The 20,026-nt window shown below is 40.1% G+C and overlaps 1 protein-coding gene across 2 annotated transcripts in view; it reads left to right on the top strand.

Moving 5' to 3' along the window:
* The window catches only part of PTPRN2 (protein tyrosine phosphatase receptor type N2), a 634,307-nt gene extending 615,469 nt beyond the window's left edge, over positions 1-18,838 (top strand). For both annotated transcript variants that reach the window (XM_059465860.1, XM_059465851.1), the window contains 2 exons: positions 9,391-9,464; positions 14,152-18,838. In XM_059465860.1, the coding sequence (XP_059321843.1) occupies positions 9,391-9,464; positions 14,152-14,223 (146 nt within the window). In that variant the 3' untranslated portion in view covers positions 14,224-18,838. The remainder of the gene's footprint in view (positions 1-9,390; positions 9,465-14,151) is intronic.
* The last annotated feature ends 1,188 nt before the right edge of the window (positions 18,839-20,026 follow it).

Below are 20,026 nucleotides of genomic sequence, written 5' to 3'. Positions count from 1 at the left end.
TGGAGTTCTTACAATTTAATAGATTTATGTAGGCGAGCTACTTCTGTGTCTCCTGGAAAGAAAATGCATATTTTGCAAAGGGGACTTCAAGATTTTTTTTAAGGCCAAGTGAGACGTACTCATAAATGTCATTTTTGCAATAAGCATCTTAACTTTGTTTGTGTTTGATTCATCACATGGAGATCAAATGCCTTTCAGGTAATGTACCAAGAGTTTCTGGAAGAGATGCTAAAAGTAGCAAATTGTGTAAAACTCCATGGGAGCTGATCCTGGGCAGCATCTATTAGCAGGAAGCAACAGCACATTCACAATACTTGCTCTGTATGTGCTTTGTCTATATGTGTGTGTCTGCACATGCACATGTAAGTTGAATTTAGATGCATGCACTGGTATTTTCTACAGTGACAATAGGTGATTAGGGGATGTTTTACCCCATATGGAATAAAATGCATTAGCATCCATTTCTATAGCAGTTCTTGTGTAGTAATTTAGGCATATTCATTTTACTTTTAACTTCTGGAGAGGGTGGAGGAAATCTAATTGTAAAAGAGAAACAATTCCTATCGTGTATAGAATGTGATGTGACAATTCTCACACACAGTGGAAGTGAGGAAGGATTGGTCCTCAAATTAGCATCCATTTGCATTCAGTTACAGTGAGTGCTTTCTGCATGTTTTTTTCTGCATTGACAAAGGATATTAACTTAAAAACTGACATGTCAGCAGTGAATTTCTATCCCTGCAAGGCTGTTAAAATCAGTGTAAAACTTAGAAGCATTATTTCCCTGTATAATTTTTTTAAATATTAGATTGTACCTATGTCTTCTATCTGCAGTGTCACCTTCCTTTGGATTGTGTACTGACAAAGCCATATCACATTTGTACATTTATTACATGCAGTCTTAAAGTATTAATACAAAATGTGTAAACAGTAACATGTTATGTAATGCATATATGTAATGTATACTCTATGTGCATGACTCTCACTATCATTTTAATTACTTCACTTTTATTACTTTAAGCACTCCCTTCTCCCCTTACATGCTTGCTTTGCCCATTGGGTACTTTTGTTGAAGTTGTTTTGGTTTGGTTTTCTTTTTAATAAAGGTAATGAATTTTTAATTTGGGTTGTTAGGTGCATAGAAGCACAAACATATTTTGTCTGAAATTACAGACAGTTCACTGACTCAGGCATAGGCTGGGTCCATCCCTAGCTACACACACATGCACACAGATTTTTTTCATCTCAGAGAGTGAATAAGCTTATAATGAAAATGCCAACCTGAATACATTAATCTTTTTTGTTATCTTTAAAAGTGTGCCCCTCACTAGGATTTTGCTGACGCTTTTCTCTTTCCACAAAAAGTGTCAAATGATCCTCCTGGCCAAGAGCAGAGCTGCAGCAGCAGACATCTGGATAGCTACAAATGAAAATTGCTTTTATTTTTGTAGTTTCTAGCTGATGGTCAGACCTCTTTTTTATCTCTAATACTTACAAGCATTTTTTAATTAGTGGGCTCTTAGACAGTGCAAGTTGAAGGAAGAAAATACTCTTGCTTCTTTGCAGCAGAGCACTTTACAAACAGCAGTTACTCACAGGACACATTTTTCACTTCCATGGCCTTCACTATACTGTACTGCTGGTTTATCTTTTCATTGTGGTTCCATGTTGTCTTTCTTCTGTCATTTCCCTCAAAATCACCAATGTGGAGGTAAGGAAAATAGGGAAGGCTACAGACACAAAGCACAGATCTCAAACACCGTAAGCTTTAGCAGATTCTAGCATTTGTGAGGCCAGAAGTGAAGAGCAGAAACTCAACTCTTTTTAGCCCAGCTTCATTCCAGCTAACTTTAGGCACATAAAACATCCAGTGTTAAGCATCTCACCTAACCTAGTTGTCTGGGTCTCCTCTGTCATCAAGGAGAACGATACACACCTCTGGAGGATAATTCTCAGGCAAATGAATTGCCCATCCGAGCTTACCCTCTCTCTCTTAGCTGTTGAGAGAGGAGATGACTAACTCCAATTCCAACTTCAAGGATGGCTGGAGTAGATGAGATGAGGTTGGGCCTTTGAGACCAAGCTAGTTAGTAAATATTACCAGTTTGCTATTAAAACTAATGGTCAGTGAAGAAGTGGTGTTACACTCCCCCTAGTTATGAGCCTTTTCTCTTTAATCAGATTGAGTTTGCCCCTCATATGGTGTGATTAAATGTTTTGCTGCAACATTAAGTACTCAATGGGGCAAACACTTGCTGGGGCAGCTACATGAGCCTTCCTTTAGAAGCTCTCAGTGGGAAGCTGGAGGCATATAGGGCTTTAGGAGATTTGCAAATCTTCAGCATATCTCTGCTATGTCCAGCTACATTAGAGATTGGAAACAGCATGGCTGTGACAGTGTAATAGTCCATGAGTGCTGATTTACCCTCCTAACTCCCCAGAGAGCCCACTTCTGTCTCTATACACTATATCTATGGCAGACAGAAGTGTAGATGGGTATGTTTGTGTGTTAGGTGCCTGACAGACTGGGATCTATTTACTGTCTGTCCTGTGGTCTCTCTTAGTTCACTATCCCCTTGCTGTGGCAAAGCTGAATGCAGAACAGGGCCAGCAAATGCAGTGCCAAAGAAAGACTCTTTGTGAGTTTCAGATGGGGAGGGAAGGAAGGCAGCCCAAAGCCGCTGCGCGTTTGCTCTGACCGTGACGCGCCACGTTAGACATGAGTCATGCAGCCATCACCCAAACATGACAAACACTTGTGCTCTTCCTAAACACAGGCACACTGTGATGAGACAGCTTAGTGTCCTCACTGGCACTGTGTTGTTTCCCCTTATTTTCTTTCTCAAGTGTGTTTTTGCTGTTTCACGTTATGACACGTATCTTGCAGTGCCTGGGAATACTGAGCTGTGCAGGATCCGAGGCTAAAGGCTGCGATCAGCAGCATCCTGCAAACACTAATTGGCTCTTTTTCACCTTCTAGCAACAGCAGCATAAAGAAGTGTAGTAGGCACTGTTCCTTCAAGATTTTAACAAGCTAGTTTTTAATCTTAGCTAACAAGTCCCTTTGCCCTTCAAGGCCTAATTCAAAATCTATACAATATAGTAAATATAAAAAGATGCATTAGGCAGGTAATATCTGACTAGAATGAAGCTGAATACTTTCTGCTACAAAAAGAAAGGTGTTTGACAGGTCATTTCTGTATTACTCTTAGTACTCTCTTTTTTTCTGTTGGGATAAATGTTTATCCCCACACTGATCATCATAATTTCCTGAAGGAGAAATGGTAAAGGTGCTAATAACCCCTCCTTTACAGCTGCTCAGCATAACTCCTACCTCATATATTCAGTATTGTGATCACTTTATGGTCAAGGAGAACAGAAAGAGAACTGAGAAAGGTGCAAAAGGTATTGAAAAAAAAAAAAAAAAGAAAAAGGATCTATCTAGGTGTTCACCTCTCTAGTGTCCAAGTACCTTATAATCATTAATGGATTTGCTTTCATAACAACTCATTAGGAAAAGGGTTCATTTTATAAATGATGGTGTGAAACATAGGGTGAATTTAATGATTTAGTCTAAGTGGCTAAATCATTTCGCAGGAAGTCAAAATCTCAGTCTGCAAGAGAACTGAAATCTATCTAAGCATAGCCCCTAATGACCAAGCCATCCTTTAGGAATCACAGTAACAAATTTATAGCCATTCTACAGAGTTATAATCATATCTTTTTGAGGTATATCTGGAAGTTTTTCCCAGCTAGAAAAATCCTTTTTAATTTAATATTTATGAGCAAAATGCATTTGTGAAACATTCACAAAGAAAATTCTTCAGTTTGGGCTATTTAAAAGGAAACCCCCCACAAATAACTGCTTTGATGAAGTATTTAAACATCATTTTATTTTTATAAATACACAGGAAATTCAGAGCATCTAGAATCTAAAATATTCCTTTTAAGACAGAGCTTTAATATAAAATTCTATCAGCCTCACAGAATCTACACTACACTTTTCATTAATACTGAATAAAATAGAACATTTGAATTTGCTTTCAGTGTATGCTGAAGCCTGTTACATAAAAATCTCAAAGATTACCTCAATTAAGCTAAAACTTCTCATGCATTTATGTAAAAATGGTGATTGTTCTTATAACTGAAAAAAAAAACAACCCAGCACATTTTCAGATACACAAACTCTATAGTTTGCTGAACCTGAAAAAAACTTTTTAATGATATATCTTCATTTTTTCTTCCCAGCTGATCCATTTAAAGATGCTATTCTCTTGACAAACATTGTCATATTCCTGTGCCATCACAGTGACAGCAGTACTGCTACAATGTGGAAGGGACCATCCTCCACAGAGTGTTTCTCATGTGTCTTGTGCTTAGCAAAATAGGACCCCTGCCATGTCTAGGGGAATGAGAAGAGGAGGGAAGCTTTCATCATTATAGTCATAAAACTAACATTAGTTAATTCAGGGTGGTTTTAAATATTGTGAGCGGCTGGTCACCTCATGGAGCCTATTGCAGCAGAATTAGGCTGGGTCGTTATTTATTGCATAGAAAAGAAAGAAAAGGGGAATTTATCCATGTTTTTATGACATGCTGGATCCTCCACTTACACAACTGTCTAAGGGCAAACACTTTAACCCCTTGAGATCTGCTAATCAGGAGCACCAGCTGTTAAGTGCCAGCGTGCATCCAGCATTCATGCCTGCGGGGAGAGAAAGGCTTGCAGAGGATATGACCCTAAACTTCAGAAACCTCTTCTCTCCTTGGGGGCAAAATATCATTCAGCTTGCATCTTCTCCTCTTTTCTTTTAGTTTATCCAGTTAATGTTCCTGATGTGGGTTGTTGTGCACTCACTGTGAATGCTTCAAGCCTTTAGGAAGATGATAGTTAATTACTGAAGTTAAAATCTGGCTTGCTCTGGTGTGGAAGTGCTTTCAGAGGTATTTACTCAGCCAGCTCACTGAGCTGCTAGGGGCAGGGGAAGGCTGGCAGTATCTGGCTCACAGTGAATTACTGAAAATGTATGTTCTGTTTAAAAAAAAATAGCACATTGAACAGTCATTTTTCCCAATACTGTTGGTACAATATTAGCTCAGTCTCACACTAAGTTACATTTGTATGTTCATTTAAAACAAGCAATGAAATCCGTTGTGAAAAAGCCTGTCACAAACACAACCCAAATTTATTCCTTGCAAAGTAAAATACAGTCAAAAGGTGAAAAGACCATTCCTTATTTTTAAATGCTTCTTTTATCGCTTTCTTTAGCTTCTGAAACCAGTGGCAGACACATATATATTGGTGGGAAGAAAAGATAGAAAATACTGTATTTTTGACATATTTTGTTTTCTTTTCCAAATGTCACTTGCTCTCCAGCCTAGTATTTTTAACTCTTCCTGTAGATTGTTATATGACAATAAATTGACATCTGCATCTATTACTGAACTTAATAGTTTAGAAGCCTAAGCGAAACACTTCCAATAATTGGATATCATTGGAATCAGTGGATCAAGCTCTTCTAGCTTTTGCTCTAAACCACTGCATCAAATTTAGTTTGTGTGGGTTTTCCAGATAAGCAGTGTTTCAAATGCCTTAGCAGTGTGTGGATATTTTGCAGCCATCTCAATTAGAGCATGATTTGACCCTAATGTCCTTATATGCAATATTCCTCTTTCCTGATGTCATGTAGCATATGCTGTATTTTTTGTCACCTTAACTGGCTCAAAAGCATAAATAAATTGTTATTGGGTACTGTACAATCTAATGCCATATTGTCATATTCCCAAATGAAAGAGGAAGCCTCAGCATGGCAAAGAAATTGTTGAATTTGTGTCAGATTTCAGCAAAATAATTCCAAAGAGAGTTGAAGGTTCATGCTGCACTTAAACACTGAGCTCTTCTCACCTGTGAAGGCAGGTTGGGTTCAGACCTCCCTTTGTGCCTTGAAAATCTCTGTCTGTGTCTGTCACCAGAAAACTTTTTACAGACTATTACACACGCCAGTGGTAGTGAGCTGAATTTACATAATCCAGCAGCAGAGTATCCTAAGCTTGAATAGAAAAAAACCCTCATCACAAAATGAGATTTAATAGAGGACTAGCAATATATATTTAAACTCATTTGTTTTAGCCACAATAAGGGAATAGATGCAGAACATGTAGATGCAGAGGAGGAAGAGAGGCTTACACATGCAGAGAGAGAACAAGTCATGCTGGCTTTTTCCTATACCATTGATTTCATCTCCTGTCCTGTGAATTTTCTTGTTCCAAGGTGTTTTTCTTCTGAAACAGTGTCCTGTCTTTGCAGCCCTAAGTTTCATTGATCATTCTCTCCAGGCACTCACATATTTCCCATCACCATAGTATCCAAGGCATTCAGAGGTGGAAAAATGGTGTAGCAAACCAATCCTTGTCTCTGCTTTGGATTGCCTCTAATGCCTTGGCATCTCAACAAGACACTTGATTTGCTCTGCTTTTCCTTAAATTACCTGTGGCTGAGGACATCTGAAATGCTTTTGGGTGAGCTGCTGATCACAACACATGGGCTAGGGACACTAGTGAGTAAAGACTGATGTTTTAGGGACTTTACTGACAAAACACTTCAGAACAAGCTTCCCCTTAAGCACACCAGCCCACTAGGACTGTTCTCATGTTCCAGTGCATGCATATGCTTTGGTGTTTTGCTAAATCAGGATTTTTTAATCAAGTGTTGTTCATACTATTAGTCATGTCATTCCCTTAATGATGACAAAAAAGCAAACGTCAGTTCACTAGTAAATGCTGCAGTCTGCATCACAGAAATGGAGGAATTAGCTCTTTCAAAAACTAAGAAGCCCCTGTCTGGCCACTAAAGAGTGTAACAATTTTCTCTTTTTGTTCTGAGGGTTGAGTATTTTCAAATAAAGATCATCCCTCAGTGGTGGGGGGACAGAGATGTTACACTCATGGGTACTTGAGCCTGCCAGCTGCAGTGGAGGATCTCTGGGTTTATCTTTGCAGCATACACCTGGGAAGCTCAGAACTGTGGACAGCCTTGTTCATGGACAGCAGTGTCTTAAATATTTCTCAAATTTTAATTTCTGAAAGGAGAATTCCTCTTACTTTGAACCAAGATGCCGCTGGAATGTTTTGTTTCCTGGAAATCAAGTGAGGCTACAAGTGAGGCTGTAAAGCATGTGCAGCACTCACATAGCTCTGCTTCCATCCACAGCTGTGGTGGAACAAGAAAACCCCACAAAATTGCACATGTGTGTGTGAGATTAAACACTGAAGAGAGCTACTGTGTTTTACCATTGTTAGGGTTTGTGAAGAGGGTACCTTTAGTGATGCTTTCCAGGTGAATTGCCACTGCAAAACCTGCAACAGATTTAAGGTATAATTACTGTCAGTGTTATCAGACTTTACAGTGTATGTAAGCATTGCTTTGCTCTGTTGTAAGGAGATTTGAGGGGTTTTAATTTTCAAATAAAACCTTCTATTTTTTTTTTCAAAGCTCATCCCTGTAAATCCTGGGGAAGGGTGGGGGAGCAAAAGGCATGCAATGTCCCAACCCATAGTAATTAGCAAAACTGTCTGTAAGACACCATTTCTTAGTTGTCACTATTATATTTGCTGAAATAATTCATTCATTTTCTAATACAACTGAAGAACATATTTTCATTTATTTGAAGAACATACTCCAAATAAATTATTCCTGTAGAGTTTATGCTATTTTTAAATATAATTTCATATATTTTATCAGGGAAAACAAATGAAATCATTCACTATTCATTGCTTTTCTAAATTTTTTTAAAAGATGGTGCTGAGCTATAAAGTTGAGTTGGGTAAATGAGGAGGTGCATGATGTTTGCATTGATATGAGCCCAACTACAGGTAGACAAGCCCTTAAATTACAAGAGTTGTAGAAAAAGTGGTAAGTGTTGGGTCCAGATCCAGTTGAGGGAACTCAACAAGTGTGTGTTCTAGATGTACACAAGTTACATTGCAGCAGCAGTGCTCTAGTGCATGGCCCACAGGTTGGCCACTGAAACCCCTGTGAATATTTGGGGATATTTAAATGCCTCCAGAAGGAAGTCCTAGATTGGCAGAGGGTGGCTCAGGAAGTTTTTAGGACCAGGCAACTGGAAGCAGTTGACAAATCTTCTTCAGAGCCCACCACTGAGTATCCCTTAAAACAGAGCAGATTCCAGAATTGTGGCCAATCCCTGCCCTTGATAAAGCATCCAATGGCAAAAGTGAATGTACAGAAAAGGAGGGACCTGAGGTCAACACATTTCCAAGCTCCTGTAGCTGTGGGCCCACATCAGCCCCAGGAGAATGAACAGCCACCCAGGGCAGTAGGACACGGGGGAGCAGGGATGGGGTGGTTACACTTGCATTAGGATGACCCTCTGCCCATCTGCCTGGTGCTTTGGCACCATGAAATGTTCTTGCAAGATGCAGAAGGGAGAAGATACAAGAAAGCCAAATTCTGCATGTGACCTTTTCACCTCAAAGGATTTCCAGCCAGGCTTCTATTCTTGAAGCTCATACAGGAAGGACCAAAATCCTGATTCCCTCTCAATCCCTTCCTAAAACATCAGATTAGGCACTTAAGGAAAATGAGAAGGGTGGTCTTGAAATATCAGCACTGGAGGAGATTGAGGAGAAAATCAGCATCTCCCTATCCCCTTCAGTTCTGTAATCTTTGTGGATTATAAGAAAGGGAAGGGGCTCAAGGACTTGCTTTGATCTCCATAGTTCTTGTATTGAAGAGAAGCTCCTCCATGTGTGTGGGGCAGGGAGCCAGCCCCAGCCAGGCTGTCTGTGCCTGTTTCACCTGCCCTGTGCTACCCATGGCTGCAGGGCAGCTGTGTCCAGACACCCAGAGTGGAGCCCAAAGAAAATGCCACAGACTGGCCAGGTGAAACAGTGACCACACAGCAAGGTGGTCTGACAGGTCCTGAGCTAGGAACCACAGACAGGTTTTCTGGATGTCAGCTGCAGGTGACAAAAGGTCACCTAAATCTTGGTTTTACAGCATTAATCTTTGTGTGGTTCAGGCCCTTAATTCAGTGCATGCTCTTAGAAGTGACAAAGGGGATGCTCAGTGGTATTGCCATGACAGACCCTCAGGTTCCACAAAATATATTCTGCTCTGGTGCAGAGACATTTTTAAGAATTTGTTTTTCTCTGGCTTCTCTTGAATTAATGTTAGTAAAAGGTGCCCCAACCTCTTATTTTTCTATATGAAGACAAAAATTGCAGCTGCCTGCCAAGTCTGCTGAGAGATGGATGTAATAATTTTCAATTGGACTGTTAGCCCAAAGGGAACCCGATAGCAAGAGATTGACAGATGCAGCATGGATTATCTTGTGCTCTGAACTCAGCCCAATTTGTGGTTTGTTGCAGGTGCTAAAGAGATTGATATTGCTGCTACCCTGGAGCACTTGAGGGACCAGAGACCAGGCATGGTCCAGACAAAGGTACTGTCAATAAATCCGCTGGGATTTTAAATACATTAAAGGTCTTTCACAGTAGTTGTTTTCATGACAGAAGAGAAAGGGTATGACCTAATTTAACGCAGGTCGCTTGCTGATTACTCTGTTTGGCTCCCTCCCAACTGAGGTTTATTTATGCTGAAGATTTATCTAGGTTACTTTCTTTGGTGTTTACTGTTCTTTCTTGTAACATCTCCAGCATCTATCTTGATTACCATATATGAAGGGCAGTCAAGACAACAATCTATAGCCTGCTAAAGAAAATGTGCATTTGAAAGAATGTTCTTGCTTTCATCCTGAACTATGGATTATTTTCTTAGAGTATCTGTGCTTAACTGTGCTTGTAATATTTTTTTAAAGCTTCTACTCTTTAAAGAGAATGTAAGTGCTGCATTTGATATTTTTTTCTGAAAAAAAAAAAAGAACTCAGAAATATTGAATTAAAGGAAATAAAGTTTTGCAGGGAATCAAGTAATTTTTAGTATCTTTGAATGAAGGAGCTTGCATCAGCCTTTATGGATGTAACATGGCAACTATATTTTCACACTTTGGTGAGATGAATGCCTTACTCTCAAATTCCTGTCAGTTGTAATAGTTTTGACATTTTTCTACAATGTAAAACTTTTAAACATAGTAGCTGATTGTGCAATTCTAGTCCCTTAAATTAGAAATGAAGCTTTCTGTTATTAACAATTCCAGTGATGTATGGAATGATATTGTGGGATATGTGCTGCAAGTTAAGAGCTGCAAATATGACAGTAAAAAACTCTTTCCTGGTATGAAGGTGAAATAAATCAGTTTATGGCCTTATAAAATACCAAATGATAGTTATAGTCCCAAACTGAGCAACAAGAGCAATGTGACAGCACTGGGTCTTGGCCAGGCTGGAGCTGATAGGAAATTCTGCAGTGTTTAGGGAGTTGAAAAGGCTGAGGGGCAAAGGTGAAATAAATATGTGTTGCAGGAATCATTGGTTCATCATTTTTCCTGAATCTCTTCCCAATTATGTTATTTCCCACTAATATTAGGGGAAAGCACTGCTGAAGAACAGCTTGGGGAGTGTTAATTATTATTTACCAATTAAAAATAAAGATGAGCCAGTCAAAACTAACTAATCTTTATCTGCAAGGAAGACATAAAATTGCACAAGTCTTTCTTCTGCTTTGATTGCTCCAACTGGAACAAAAGGCAAATAGCACACAGTATCCAATGCCATATATATTTACTCTGAGGTAAGATGCAAATCCTGGACTACTCTGCAAATGCATTCAAAATATGTAGCAGCTCTGTGGCAACATAGAGCTCAAATTCCAGTTTCCTTTTCAGGGCAGAGAAATTATGGCTTGTTGCCTTCAACAGAAGGAAAATCATCACTCCTGAAGGAAAGAATGAGGTTATGTGAGCAACTTCTCCTACTTAGCTCAGCAGTAGTTACCTGAGTTCCATGAAAATCTCCCTCAAGACATGTTTTTTCCCTCCAAACATTTGTCTGGAAGAGCTTCAGAAAACAAATGTACCCTGTGTTTTCCATCCAGGATGAAAAATTTTCTCAGGATATTGCTTATCTCTCCTCTTGCTCCTTCTTCCATCATTGTCATTTTCTCAAAACCACCCAAATCACTTATTCAAGCTAATGTCTTGCAAATTATAAATATCTGGTTACATGCTAGCAATGCATGATCCCCAGAGAATTTTTCTGATGGATTTAAACAAACCCCTGTGCTTTCCCAACTGAATACAAATGAGGAATATTAGACTCTTGGAGTAATTTAAAACGATGGATTAAAAGTCAGGTTAGAAATGCCAATTACAGAATATCCCTAGGCAAAATAAACACCAACTTCCTTCAGCAATGTTATTTTGTTTCCAGCAGGCAGCGCTCCACCTTTCCAACAGGCATGGCAAAGATTTCTTTGCAGTATTTTGTCTTCTGGAAGGGATCTTTAATTCAGAAGCACTGTATATAATAAATTGTAATGAAATTATCATAACCACATTCTGCATTTCTGAGAAGCATAATGGAGGGTTTGTGGTTTTTTGGTGGTTTTTTTTTTTGCAGGGGAATTGTAAAATAGAATTGATATGTCACATATGAGAGGAAAAAGTAATGAAGGAGGAAGTGTATTGTCTGTGATGGGAAAAAGATATATTTCTTATTTTTCCTGTCTCCTCTATCCTCTCACAATCTATAATAGTAGATAGATTCCTTACTGTGTTATATATGCTACATGAACTCACTGTTTTCCTGGGAATTTTTATCTGTAGACTTAATGAAACATAGCCATAGTAACTTTTTATTAAGTATATTCTATTTTTAGAGCAGAATTTTTAGAATATATTTTTTAATAATTATATTCTATTTATTAAGTATATTGTCACCTCTGCATTATAGGTAAACTGACACCACAGAATGCCTGTCCAGCTCTGTTTTCTAGGCAAAACTAGATGTTAAAATTCATCTCCAGGCAGAGATGAATTGTATATGCAAATAGAATATGTGAATGGCAGTGTAGCTGTACAAAACAACAAACTGATCTCCTTTAAAAATTACTGACATTAATTTGCTCTAACTGCAGTTGTCCTCATGGAGAAGTGTGGAAGGTGTGGGAAGGCTTTTCCTGGGAGGGTGGGGATGCCCACCAGTGGAAGCTGCCCTCCCTGCCTTGCACCTGGGTGTGTCATGCAGAAGGATGCAGGGGAAGAGCTCAGCTGGCCATCCCTGACGGGCCATGTCCCCACACAGCTCGTGTCTGCTCTCCTGTCCCTTCACTGCAGTCAGTTCTGAGCTCTGGCTGTGCAGATCACACCCTGGGAATTGTCTTGCTCAGTCATTGAGGTCACCCTGCCTGTTGCTCAGTCCCTGGGTGAGGCAGACACTCTTCCTCAGGCTTTTTGAGCTGCTACAAGCACCCAGTTTGGTTCTGCCCCAAAATGGCCCAAATTTGCCCTCTCTGACCCTGCTGCTCTCCAGCTTCTCTCACACTCATTGTGCTCCAGGTAAATACAACTCATGCTCCTGGATGGCCCCCAGCATTCCCAGTGTTTCCTTTAATTGCAGAGCCCTTAGACAGTGCAGGGAGCCTTAGGCAATCATGCCCACCATTTTCAGTGCCTACTGAGGATGAGTCCTTCTCTTTAGGGTGAATTGATGTCTGATTAAAAGCTGTTGGCTGCAGTCCAGCAAGTGTACATGGATGCCACTTTAACAGCACCAAGCAGACAGCAAAATTCTTGAATGGCAGTGTCGCTGAGAAATTATTCTGAGTTTTATTCTGCTTTTTCTGCTCTGGCACCGTGCCCATCATTGGTTCTCTGAAGCATCTCCACATGGGAGCTGACTGCAGTTGGGTAAGACAAGGCAGAGAAGACTGGCGCTGGATTGCAGGAATTAAGAGTCAGCTGCCTTTCTGAACTTTGAGTTGTACATCTGTAGTTTGTTCTCTCATCCTCCCTGTACATTTCTGCAGTAAAATGAAACACTGTGGAAAATTAATGTTATTGGTTCAATGATCAGTTTTGGGGGTGGCTGTGTTCTGTAACCATCCCACACAGCCCCTGGCAGCACCAACTGAGATGCCAGAGGTACAGACCTCCAGTCTTCTAATGGGACACACAGACAGTATCCCGGCAGTGATCTTGGGATGCTTTGCAGGGTGCATCTCAAACCTGCATCCTCAGAGTTGATTCTTCAGCAGCTCTTGACCCCAGCTGGCTTAAACCTCTGGAGTACTTCCAGAAAATCCATTAATTTCTCCACAGTCCTTATCAGGTGTCTTTGATTTGCCTATATTTTGAGAAAACTTTCCACTGGAAAGTTTCAAACTCCAAATCAGCCAGTCAGTTATTTCAGTAAGCTAAATTACTGAGAAAAAAAATCACTTGCTTGGAAAATATAACACCTGTTAACCTTGAGGATTTAAAACTGCTTTGTCCTTCTGTAGGACTGCACAGTTCAGGAATATGTTAGGGTTGCACTCTGAAGAAGTAGCCATTCATGGCTGTGTCCTTCACACCTCTGCCAACCCAGCACAGAAGCTGGTAAATCATTTGGGTGTTGAGGTTACAGTAAAATAATAGCAGAGAAAAGCCTTCCCAAGTATGTCTTATGTAGGAGTGGTCTTAACAAAATTTAGTAATTTGTGAGTGTGGAAAGGACATTAAAAAGAGAGGTTTAAAAAGATCAATGACAGGTATGCCAAAAACCAGATATTGTTCTGTATAATAGATATCAGGGGAGAAGATATTTATTTTAGATTCTTTCAACTAGAAACAGTCCTGAGAAAAGCCAAAGTCTGTGCTTTACAGCACCTCACTTCATATTTCAGTAATGTACTGAGTTCCCATCTCTGTGTCAGAAGGAAATGGCTGGTGATCAGCTACTCCCAAACCCTTCTGACCATGCAATGGCAATAAATCATCATGTCCCAATAGCTTGGGTTCTGCCACTAACATTTTCCTCCATTAAAATGACTCCAGCTTCGAGATGCTGTCAAACATATGACATCAATAATCCAAGATCATTTTGTTCCTTTCCATTGCAGTGTACAGTTCATCCCTGCATATTCATATTTTTAACAATGTCTTGAGGAGGTTCAGCTGCAGAACAGAGCACCAGGCTTTGTGGGAAGTGTTTTGTTTTATTATTCAGGGTGTGCGTTTGTTCTCTCCGCAGGAGCAGTTTGAGTTTGCTCTGACAGCAGTGGCAGAGGAAGTGAATGCAATACTCAAGGCCCTTCCCCAGTGAGCAGCTCAGTCTCCTGAAGGTTCCTGCAGAATCCATCCCTCGTTTTCCTCATCCTCAGTCCCTGTGAATGTTCTTGGAAACCGTGACCTGACCTTAACTGTGTACCTTCTGTTGTAACCACATAGTGATAGGGTCCTTACAAACTGCTTTAGCTGGTAAAAGTTCAACAGTTAAAATGTGTATTCTGTTTTTTTGGGGTTTAAACAAATTTTTTAAAGTACATCAAAGCCTCGGATTAAGTGACAGAACAATCCATCTAATTCCTCCTACATCCTCAAAGCCCTGAATGTCACACTTTGAAAGCACACATTCATGTTCTTAATAGCAAATATACAATATTGTGGGTAATTAGTGCAGTCAATATAGTCTCAGAAAACAGTGTTCTGTTATATTTTGTAACTTCTCAAAGGCTGAAAAAGAGTGGGGGCTTAAGGAGGATGGTGATTGTTCCCATACAGTGCGAAGCTGGAGCATGAAACTGCTGTGGGTGTGAGCAAACACAGGTCCAGGCTCTGGCAAGGAGAGCTTGCACCTTCTCATGCCAGGCTTTGGCAAGCAAATGTTTTCTTAACTGTTGTTTACTTTTCAGCTTTGTGCCATGAGACGAAGAAAGTCTGAACTTTAAATAAAAGAGGCTTGCATGGTTGTTGCAACTGGGGAGAAAACATGTTGGTCACATTTATGGAAAGCCAGGGATAATGAGCACAACTCTGGCCATGTACCTGGCACTGACAGCACAGAAAAGGCGAGCACAGGCTCCCCTCAAATGATGGGAAAGGTCCTGTCAGCAGTCAGGTAATTGTCTGGAGCTGTTATGGAAAGAGATTGTTGGTTTTATGGGATTACTGAGGAAGAAAATGGGATTCTCCCCTTTATACCTTTGCATTTCCCTCTGTAGAGCTCTGCTGTGCCATCCTTTGTAGCCAGGAAAGTGTATTTCTGTAAAAGCCTGGCTGAAGAAGAAATCTCCAATCTGCATTTTATGACTCTCATCGAGTCTGTCTGATCCAGGCATTTGTTGCAGCTTTCTGCAGAGGCTTTGCTCACTCCTTGTTCTGCAGGACACCTATTTGAACTGAGCACGAAGGGGTAAAGCAGCACAAAGATTGAATTTCAGAGATCCATGTGTTCTCAAAAGCCTAATGCCTACTGTTGCAAAGTAATGGTAAAATATGTCTGTAAATGGTTTGGATATGCAATCTTGCTTCTGTGATTTCACAGGTTCAGTTGTGGCACTTTTCTAAAGGAATTTACATTATTGATAGAAAGTACTCTGATATGTTTGAATGAAGGGTCTGAGAGTAAAATTATTGAAGGTACCTAAGTGATCTAGGCTATTAATTTCATTTTCAAAAGTGAATATGTGGATGCTTTTTCATCTGCTATCCTACATCTCCATGATGTAAGAATCTGGGGTGCTTTTTTCCCAAAATCTTATGAGTATTGTGTGCTTGAAACCATATTAGGCTAATTGTTTAACTTCAACACTGGAAAATATATCATTGAATTTAATTTGGGAAGGGGAGCTTTCATAAACTTCTAATCAGTGAAATGTTAAAAATAACAGTATCATACAGTTTTGCTGGCACAGAGGTGATGAGCATCAATCAAAATCAACCACGTTGCAATTTTGTGTTGTAGGTGTGGATATTGGTGATTTCTTCTTTTTAGCAATTAAAGAGGTCCTAAAAAAAAAAAAAAAAAAAAAAAAGCAGAAGGCTTGTTACTTTTTGCCATACATTTTTGTATGCTTTACTTGATATATACTGTTGCCTAATTTGTGCATCCCATTACTACAGCAGTGCAGAGCAGTTACTGCAGATGCCATCATCCTCTTAAGTACACATACTGTACATTAAGCCACATGTTTATTTTATGGCCTAAGCATTTTAGAGCTTTCCTAGCAATAACTAAAAAAACTAATGGAGTATAAATGAGAAAATTGCCTTTTTCATTTGATAATTTAGGTTTACTGGTATTCTTTTATTACTTTAGCTAACACAAAATTTCAGATCAGGGCAGATGAGATCAGTTTGAGCTGTATCAGCAAGTGTTTGAAGTAGATTTACTGTGAGCCACGTACTGCAGCTTTCTGAAAATACAGGTGTATGCAAACAAACTGTCCAAAGAATCAAAACTGGGACATCCTAAGCCAAGCCCTCTCTCTGATTACTGGGTGGAATTATTTTCCAGAGTTAGATGCTGTGCCACCTCCCACTGCCAGTGGGCTAAGGGGGTTTTACCACAGATTTCTGCCCTGGGATTCATTAGTGTTTGCCTCCTGACTGTCCCTGTGCATACCACCAACATGACTGACGAGCCTTTCGTTGCACTTCAGGAATATTTTTTAATTGTTCTTTTGCAAATATTTGCATTTCATAATAGCAATTTCAGGGTGATCCCTATTAATTCACAAGCAGCTGAGTGTGGGACTTCATGCTTGAGAGTTTATTTAGCGTAGATTAGAGGGCATTAATCTTCCCCAAGGCTAATGGGGCAGGAATGTATTGTTTTACTCATCCTTGTAGAGCAGTTTACACAACAGAAAGATGCAGTTTTACTCAGAGGGTTAGAGTATCTCCCACTGACTGTCATCGACAATCCTGTTATTTCAGCCATGTTTTGTACAGTTCTTCCACAAAGAGGTGCAAGGCTTATTCTGTTGACTGTAAACAACCACACAGAATATTTCATCTGTGCATAGCACACTGTTCACACCTCTCAATAAATGCCCTGCTTCTGGGGGTGATAATCTGCTGCAGGGTCAATTAGTGAAACGCAGGTTTCAGGTGCACCAGGGCAATCTGGAGGGATCTGACCATCCATTTCCCAGGAAGATGCCAAAGCCATGGATGAAGCCACAGAGATGGATTTGCCATGCAGGTATTTATTTTCACTGAAGTTAACTTAATCCTTGTGATCTGGTGAAGGATGTTATTCAGGCCAGCCCCCAGTCACTTGCACTAGACGTGGGATGCTCCCCATGTTCACTGTCAGGGTGAGCTGAGCTTCTGCCTGAAGACCAGGATCACCTGAGAGCTCAAAGTCAATGAGACCCACCACCCTTCTCTGTTCAATTTTCTGCTGATCTTTAGTAAACTCATTGCCATTGGAGCTGGGGCTGGTGCCTGACTTGGCCACAAACAGCATGTGTTTAATATTGGACACACTCACATTCTAGACAAACGGAGTGTACAGGTTCTGTTTGTGTGCTTGAGCCTTTAAATTACATTTTAGGGGGCAACCTGAGGGAGGGCAATTTAACTCCACTGTTCCTCACTGGTCAGAGGCAGAAATCCCTGTTGTCCCACAGGCAGCACACAGAGCTGCTGTCCCTGAGCAGGGACCTGAGCAGAGCCCTGCTGATGCAGTCAGTGTGTCCAGACAGGAGGGACAGAAAGGTGGATGATACCAGAGTTGATATTTCACAGGAGTAAAAGCACAGTTGCTCCCTCCAGCCTTTGCCCTTGCCATGACACAGGCTGGGACTTAGAGGAATGGAAAGGCAGGACAGCCCCATTCCCCAGATCCCAGATCCCTAAGGTTCAGCCTGAGGCACAGGGCTGAACAGCAGTGTGGGGTTTGCTGTTGGCTTCAGGTGTTCAGGTGTGACCTGTAACCATTGCTGTTGGCCACTGCCATGGGACCTGCTGCAGCCCAGGTAAGTCCCATCCCAGTGGAAGTTCCTGGCCAGGAATGAATTTCAGCAGAAAATCACAAATCCAGATCTCAACCCAGTAGCAAAACAAGCCAGATTATTTTTATAGAAGCTACTAAATGTTTAACACATTTCAAAATATTTTTAGAATCTACACCCATGACTAAACCTTGTCCCTGTCTCCAGCATGCATGCAGAACCAATCCCCATCCATTCCCAGGGGAATGACAGCTATAGTACCTGTGAGGAGTTCATGCTTTATTAGTCAAGTGGAACATTAATAAAACCTGGCCCGCTTCATAATTTCCAGAATAGTCATTAATTAAAAAAACTGTTTATTGGAACAGAAAACAAGAATTTGATTAGCTTTGTTACAGAACAATAGCTCTCCTCATTTTTATTCTGCATATTTTATTCTTTCTTTAGAAAATTCTCTTAAGAAGCATTTGAGATAATTCGCTTTTTAAAACTGTACAGTTTCTATGGTTTTGCTTTTTAAATGAGAGTACACTTTTTAGATTTGATTATTATATTTTTCTGTTAATATTACATGGGGCATTACAAAAGCATTCCCCACCACAGTGAAAAGAAAGTGATCCTGTTGGTTTATTGTAAAAGAAAAAAAATAATTAAAACAAAATTGCAGAGCTGTGGCATACTCAGTCCAATTAGAGCATGACTCTTTACTACTTTTCATTTACCACATGAGAAAAAAATTAGTTACACCAGCAAGATTTCATTTGAAGCTGTTCATGCATGCTGTTTGTACTGTATTTGATGGCATAATATTGTTTTGTTTACAACCTTTTCTTTCTCGTCATTCTATTACATTCTTTATATGTATATAGTTAAAAAAAAAGATTATACAAAGTATTTTGTTCTACCTCTGTAAAGATCATATTTGTGAATAAAGTCACGTTGTCTGTGCAGTATGGTGTTGTGAATACAGCATTAAAAGCTGGTGCTTTGCTTTTATTTGGGGGTGGGAGTGGTGCTGATGTCTCCTGCTGGAGGGGGGGGGGTCTGACTATCCAAGGTGGGAACAGGAGGCTCACAGGGAGGGGCACAAATGCCCTGCTGGTGGCTTGGATATGCACATTTCATCTGCTCTGAACAGAGATTGCAGCCAGCTGACTCAGGTGTATGGCCCTTAGTACTGCACCTTACAGGATTTTGATTGAGATGGATTTCTGTGTTCAGGCCAAAAATGAAGCAAAAGAATCACAAAGTTACAGGGACCCTCCTTGTACTGCCAGGAAGTGGAAAAAAAATCACCTAGAACTTGTGCCACAAAGTGTACAAGTTAACAAAGAAATTAAATGGAACCTGCTTTCAGGAAAATTAAAGGCAGGAAAATGTTTTGGGGAAGCTGGTGGATCAGACCATCAGAAAATGGCCAAGGATTTATAGTTTTAAAATAGTAGAAGTTCATAGGAGTATTTGAACAGGTAATGGAAACTTCTCACTGTTACATCAAATAAGGTTATGAGAAATAAAGTATAAGGTTGCCACACAAACACAGCATTCAATAAAGGGTCTTTTTCCTGGGGTAAAGGAAGCCATTTTCCCATAAGCACTGTTCATGATATGAAGGTTTTGGATCTTCCCATTAAATACTTACTGTCAGCTGTCAGAGCAATCTTTGGGTTTGGACAGCCCTGATATGGCAGTTTCCATGGTCCTGTGTTATGTGTTGAAATTTCACTTGTGTTTTGAAGAAGACTTAAAATATGCTTTCCACTTTCTGGAAATCACTAGAAAAATGTAAACAGAAACCTAAAGTGGTCCTGGTCCAGCTTGCTTCCTTCCCATTAGAATAATCACATTTTACATTCTTTAACCTTGTTTATGTAGTTGCATGTTTTAATATCTATGCCTTTCTCAGTGTAAGAAGGTGACTTTCATCTTGGAAGCAAAATATATGCACCATTACAGCTATTTTCCTGTTGGTGTAATTTAGGAGGTCTTTCATCTCCAAGACAGCTTTCTGAAAACTCCAGTAACATCCAATGGAGGACAAAAAGAGAAATGTGTTTAACTGTATAAATACTGGAGCATTGTGAATCTTCTAGATGAAACCAAAGCCACCAGTTGTGCATCTTTCATTCATGCAGGCAGTGCTGCTCTGGCCTCACACTGCACAGG

Source organism: Ammospiza nelsoni, chromosome 1 (assembly GCF_027579445.1).
Source record: "Ammospiza nelsoni isolate bAmmNel1 chromosome 1, bAmmNel1.pri, whole genome shotgun sequence".
NCBI classification, from domain to species: domain Eukaryota; kingdom Metazoa; phylum Chordata; class Aves; order Passeriformes; family Passerellidae; genus Ammospiza; species Ammospiza nelsoni.
This window is presented reverse-complemented; position numbering and strand designations above follow the sequence as displayed.